The sequence below is a fragment of the Fragaria vesca genome, linkage group LG5 (genome assembly GCF_000184155.1).
Source record: "Fragaria vesca subsp. vesca linkage group LG5, FraVesHawaii_1.0, whole genome shotgun sequence".
In the NCBI taxonomy this organism is placed as follows: domain Eukaryota; kingdom Viridiplantae; phylum Streptophyta; class Magnoliopsida; order Rosales; family Rosaceae; genus Fragaria; species Fragaria vesca.
The window spans coordinates 26617670-26624655 of record NC_020495.1 but is presented as its reverse complement, the minus strand read 5'-3'; the positions used below and the strand labels follow the sequence as shown (position 1 = coordinate 26624655).

General features: G+C 39.8%; 1 protein-coding gene across 1 annotated transcript; it reads left to right on the top strand.

Moving 5' to 3' along the window:
- The first annotated feature begins 1525 nt into the window (after positions 1-1525).
- Positions 1526-2811, top strand: LOC101293494 (probable galacturonosyltransferase-like 2-like). The gene has a single exon (XM_004300543.1). It carries the CDS (start codon positions 1765-1767, stop codon positions 2809-2811), a length of 1047 nt encoding a protein of 348 aa, XP_004300591.1. The 5' UTR covers positions 1526-1764.
- Positions 2812-6986: the final 4175 nt, after the last annotated feature.

The following is a 6986-nucleotide window of genomic DNA, read 5'->3' as shown; positions in this document are numbered from 1 at the left end:
TCCAAAACTAATTTCTCCATAATTCCCGACTATCACGAGTAGTGGTCTAATCTAACAAAATAATTACACGGTACAAAATCGATATACATTAAGGACGCAAATTACTATGGATGACAGAGTTTGTAAGAGATTAGATGTAGATACCTCGTACCAGATTCGAATCTCGTCAATGTTGATTGAAGTTAAATTTCAAACTAATTTTAATGACCGTTGAGAGAAGCGTTTTGACATAATTTCGTGACACAAAATAGTCTCAGTAACCTTAAAGAAACCCTTGATTAAGATCGATCAAGTAGTACTACTCAGTGTCGTCCATAGTAATTAGCAATATATAGCTAATGTCACAATCCCATGTTCTGTCATTAATTTGCCATGTGAAGCGAAGGTTTTGAAAGTACATTATTAACTAATACGTTTTTATTTCATTTTATTACCATTTGGTTGCCTCTTTTAACATTTGTTTCAATATGCAATTTTGACGAAAATTGTCAAAATATTATTAATTGCACTTAATTTGGTCATTATTTCACCCAAAACAAAAATTTCACCAAAGTAATGCAATATGGTATCATTAGGTGGTGTAATTGGTGTTAGTTATTTGCCTTAAGTAACATCTAGCTACACATCTCATTGGAAACCATTTGATTGGTCATACAGAATCACTATAAACTATATTAATTAGACGAGCTAGTTTGGTGGTAGAATAATCTAAAATTAAATTAAGAAGACTTTCCCATTTGTTTTGTTTGATGTTAATCTTAATATTACAAGCATGTAGTACTCTACAGCTAGAGAAGCACAATCGACGCTAGCTAGCTGCTCTGCTTTGCCTTTCCTTCGGAGTCATTTCCAGAAGTAGATGGCTCACCTATACAGGAATATGAGAAGGGTCACCGCCAGAGCTAGCTAGTTTCTTAATTCGCACACTATTGTGTTTGGTTTGGTGCATATTAATGATATTATGCTTCAAATGGTAGTCCACCTTAGATTACAATGTCCTATTCACTCTTTACTTGCTAGCTAATTAGCAATAAATTGATTCACTATTTGCACTACCAAACCAGTCGAGCTGTGTGGCAAGTTACACAGTCCAAAATCACTTACTTCAATCACACAAATTTAGACCATACTTAATCCAAACAAAAAAAAACGTACATATATATGTATAAATGTATTCAGCATCACGATAACTTAATTAAGAAATGAGCAATTGATTAATTTGAATAGGTTATTTGTATTAATCAATATATACAAGTTAGCAAATGAGGTTGATCATATAGAATTAGTAAATTTACAGAGACCTATATTGTATATAAGTCAATAATAACAAGGCAGCAGATTAGCTGTAGCAGTCACAATATCTGATGGTATATTACCAGATACATAAACTAGCAATAATTTGGTCAAAAATCACTTAAAATGGAATAACAATCCCATTGTTTTCTTTACCCGCAAAATATATAAATCTCATCTCTGACTCCATTCGTTTTATTGTTTTTGTTTTCCCATTCCATTATTACACTTTGCTGTTAGCTAGCTCTGGTTGTGGGTGAGAGAGAAGCTTCAGAGCTCTAAAGAGAGAAGAGAGAAATAGTTGAAGACCCTTGACTTGAAGACTGGTCTTCCTCCTTCTCCTCCTCCAGTTTTGAATCATCAACGTGGTTTCAAAGCCACGCACATCTCTCACAGCTTCATAACTCGATACATCTCCCTCTCTCTTTTCTCAAACCCCAAACACTTTCTCATTCCACACCACAACACATCATGCCTCTGGAATCGCCATCCCTTCTAAACCCGCTTTGGTTCCTCCTCTTCCTCCTAACCACCAATGCCGCCGCTCTAACAACAACAAAAACTCACGTCTTCAAAGAAGCACCCAAGTTCTACAACTCCCCTACCTGCCCTTCCCTCCACAACGACTCCACCGTCTGCTCCGACGTGGCCGTCCACGTCGCCATGACCCTCGACGCTGCCTACCTCCGCGGCTCAATGGCCGCCATCCTCTCCGTCCTCCAACACTCCTCATGCCCTGAAAACGTCATCTTCCATTTCGTCGCCGCAGCTTCTACCTCAAACTCTATACTTCTAACACAAACATTGACCACCTCTTTCCCATACTTGAAATTCCGAGTCTACCCCTTCGGCGACTCCGCCGTGGCGGGGCTGATCTCCACCTCTATAAGGTCCGCCCTAGACTGCCCTCTCAACTACGCGCGCAACTACTTAGCCACTCTCCTCCCGCCATGTGTCCGCCGCGTCGTCTACCTCGACTCCGACCTCGTACTCGTCGACGACATTGCCAAGCTCGCCGCCACACCTCTCGGCCCCTACGCCGTCCTCGCCGCGCCGGAGTACTGCAACGCCAACTTCACCACGTACTTCACACCGACGTTTTGGGCCAACCCGACTCTCTCCTTAACTTTCGAGGGCCGCGACGCTTGTTACTTCAACACCGGCGTCATGGTCATCGACCTCGACCGGTGGCGTGACGGCGGCTACACCAACAAGATCGTTGAGTGGATGGAGCTTCAGAAGCGAATGCGGATCTACGAGCTCGGTTCTTTACCTCCTTTTCTCCTAGTCTTCGCCGGAAACATCGCCTCCGTCGACCACCGGTGGAACCAGCACGGCCTCGGCGGCGACAACTTCCGGGGGCTTTGTCGGGATTTGCACCCCGGTCCGGTGAGCCTGCTTCATTGGAGCGGCAAAGGGAAACCGTGGGTCCGGCTCGACACAAACCGGCCTTGCCCTTTGGATGCGTTGTGGGCCCCGTATGATCTGTTACAGACACCTTTCGCGCTAGAGTCTTAGAGATTAATTCTTTAATTAACGCCACAAATTACTCCGTAATCATAATAAGAAAAAGTGTTATTATTCTTTTTTCCCTTTTTTTTCTTTTTCTCCCTTTTTGAGGTGACCATTTTTGTACATTTTTATACAGAGGCAATATTAACAGACCCTTCATGATGTAAGATTTTGCCTTTTTTTTTTTTTTTTTTTTACTGTTTCTCTGCTCAAATTATGGAGCTTCTTGGAGAGGTTTGGTGGATTCAAATATTCAATGTGCGGTTACATGAATAGGAAAACTTATATGATTTTTGTGTTTTTCCTTAGGGGTTTCTATGAATACATCAGCAAATTGGTAAGAGTACATTTTTCTGTTTTCTGTTTCCTTTTTCTGTTTTGGCCTGAGATATTTAGAATTGGTGGTAATGGGATGGAGTACTTCTATATGGGACTAATGGGTTTGGTGAATTAGAAGGGCATGCATATGCCATTTGTTGAAGAAGGAGAAGCTGTACAGGCTGTGTTTAGACTGTTTACAGGCCGTCAGTACAGTCAGAATTGGAAGGAAATAATATTGGTGTCATTTGTTGTTATTCCGGGGACCCAAATATGATGAGATGCTGTGGTCATGCTTACATGATTATTGTTATTGTTAATTATACTTCCATTTTGTTATTCTTTCCATTTTAATTGACAATAATTGGACACCTACAATCAGTGTGTATATTTTCATCTTGTTCATGCATGTGTGTGAAGTATAAACTGGAAATGAACAGATATATAGTGAAGGTTTAGAGTTGTTAGAACTTGGATATATATACATAAACTTTATCGTGAAAAAAAAAACGGATGAATACATCATTTAAAAGTCTTTATGAATCCATTGTTTCGTATGACAATGCTTTGAGGCATGTTAAACTTTACCAGGTACACTAATTTGTTCAATACTTTCCTTTTCATTCTTAGTTTTGTTTCAAATTCAAGTACCAATGCAGATTTCTACATAGTTTAAACAAACTCTGAAGTTGCTAAATTCCTGGACATATTGTCGTCACCCTAATCAGATTTTCACTACTTATGTTGCTAAAATACAAGCATTGCTGACTTGCATACCGCAAAGAACGACAAGTTTAAATCATGGAACTGAACCAATATATATGTATAATTATCTATTGCATAGAGTCAAGAAGATTAGTTACTTTAACTAACTGGAGTAGACTCCATGGACGCATTTTCTCCTCTAGTCTTGTCTCCCTTGTGAAAATGACGAAAGCTATTCGCTTCTCCTCGAGTGGAAAAATAAAAGAAATATATTCTTAATTTCATGCCTTGTTTTATATTTTCTAAATTTTCGACAAGAAGGCATCTAGTTCTAGTGCCAGACATGTTGAAGTTAAAGAGGGCACGTTGATGAGATATATAGGAAGTCCCTTGTTCTAAGCTCAAGCATTTGGCATGGAATTGGTGACTGTGATTTGCTAATGGATTGCAGTGACGTCTATATATATACATGATCATGTACATCATGTTCTAAATCTAACAAAAATGAATAAGTAACCTTAAGATTATTAGATCGAATATAGCTATGGTATTCCATGTTCTTGATTCCAGGAGCAATCTAAGGCACTCCTGAAGCAAACGAACCCGATCGAGAAGCTAGAATCCAGTTTCTCCGGCTCCAATATTGCTGTATGTTCTTGAAGTTGTAGCCTCACTGCACGAGTCTATTAATTAGGTCCACTTAATCAACTGCTTAGTTTACTAATTAAGCTGGATCGTTTACTAGTCAGCTTATCAAATAGTTCGTGTCAGATATATGCAGAATAATATTGCAGACAGATCGTAGCATAGTCAAACTCTACATATGAAAGGTTTGAGTAAAAGTTAATCAAAGAGTGGAATGGAATAATCTAAGCAGATCGAACATGGAGGAAATTAAAATGGCCGGAAGAAGCATTAGATCGAACAAGGAAGACAGACCACATGATGATTGTTCATCTATCGAAACTCAGCAACTGAGTTGCTACGTACTTGTTGCACTTCAAAATGTGCCATGGTCAGCATATATTATTGATCACTATTCACATGGAATAGATGAAGCTCCCGAAACTTTGTTGGATTTTAAATAGATGATCAATGGTTGCTTGCTTATTGTATAAATGCTCGCTGATTCTGTGGTGAAGTGGCCAAAGATCGATGAGATTATTCTTGTACTAGCCTCATACTCGTATTATGAACATCCGATTGCCACATCAAAGGATTGCCTCAATGGTTGCTTGCTTGTTGTATAATGCTTGCTGATTCTTTTGGTGAAGTGGCCAAAGATTGATGAGATTATTCTTGTACTAGCCTCATACTGTATAATGAACAACCGATTGCCACATCAAAGGATTGCCTCAGTTTTCTGCATTTGTGAGTTTTAGTATAGTCGTATGTGTAAAAGTAAAATACACAATGGAATAGGTATGCTCGTTCCATTAGACGTCCTCCATTACATAGAAGATGAATACAACGGTTACAAAAGCTAATTGCAACGTATTAAAGCCTAAAGATGTATACTCTAATTAGCAAATCACATATACATCCTCCAAAAAGATTTGAAACACAAATAAATCCACTTGTGTTGTTGTTAAACAAATAAGGACAGTTTTTAACAATTAAGGACAATCTTTTCTCTACATGCCATGTGTCATGATTTAATTTACCAAACTAACCCTACACCAATTAAATATGCTTTTAGAAGAAAAAAGTCTCTCCTTTTGAGATTTTTCAGTAAATGGAATCTAGTAGCAGGTTTTTAATAACTTAGTGTAGTAGCAGTTAATTCCAGTAGAAGTAGTAGCAAGAGTGAACATCCTAGTAGAAGTAGTAGCAGGGGTACTAGTTAACACCCCAGTTTAACACCCCAGTAGTTATAGCAGTTAATTCCAGTAGAAGTAGTAGCAGGGGTTAACATTCAAGTAGAAGTAGTAGCAGGGGTTAACATTCCAGTAGAAAGTAGTAGCAGAGGTTAACATCCCATTAGAAGTAGTAGCAAGTTTTCAGTGGCTCAGCTAATGTAGTAGCATGTTTTGCTGGAAAATTACACTTCCAACAGCTGTAGTAGCAAGGTTTTAGTAGTTCAGCTAGTGCAGTAGCAATTTCAGTAAGTGCAGTAGCATGTTTTCAGTGGCTCACGCAGTAGCAGCACACACAGTAGCAACACACATCAACAACAACATGCAGTGGCAGCACACAACAACAGTGCATGCAGTAGCAGCACACAACAACACACAACAACACACATCAATGAAGACTAGACAATGAAGGTTAACTCTGCTACTGTCTTATCCTCCACTTCTGCTACTACCTTCTCCTGCTTCGGACTGAAAGGCTCTGCTACTGTTCCCGACCCAAAGGCTCTGCTACTGTCTACTAGAAGGCTCTGCTACTGTTGCCGATTATTAGGAAGCTGTACTGTTACTGCTGATGCTACTGCTTATTAAAACGTACTGCTACTGTCTGCTACTGTTAACCACAGAGCTGCTACTGCCGACTGAGATCCAAATCTACTTTCCTCCCTTACCTTTCTTAGTCTACTTCAACAGTGGATTAACACCACCAAAGCACCTCCAGTAGCAATAACTTCATTCCTCCACACATTAATTAACCATACAACCATAGCACCCAAATGAATTCAATTATAATTTCCATCAACAATTATAAAACCAAACTGGAAATGAACATCCACTTGTAGATCTATCCCTGCAATCATCGACATCCACAACCTCCAGAACATCGTCGTAACTAAGATCTACAAGCATGCCTATGTCACCCAATGCTCGATCGAGCATGGATAACTCGAAGCATTCGAGGGCAACAATTCATGGCCTTTGAAGTGGTTGATCTCCTTGAGAAAATGAGATCCGCCGCACCAGATCGGTGGAGTATCAACGACATCGTTGATGAGTTGCAGAAGCTCTGATTTGCGGTGGTCGTCGCCGGCGACAACTCCGTCGAAGGCATATGGAAGAAGAGAGTGGAGAAGAGGCAAGCCATTGATTCTGATTCCGAGTTTTTGAATCAAACCATAGCTTAGAGAGAGAGAGAGAGAGAGAGAGAGAGAGAGAGAGAGAGAGAGAGAGAGAGAGAGAGAGAGAGAGAGAGAGAGAGAGAGAGAGAGAGAGAGAGAGAGTAGAGTAGTAGTAAGTAGTAAGTAA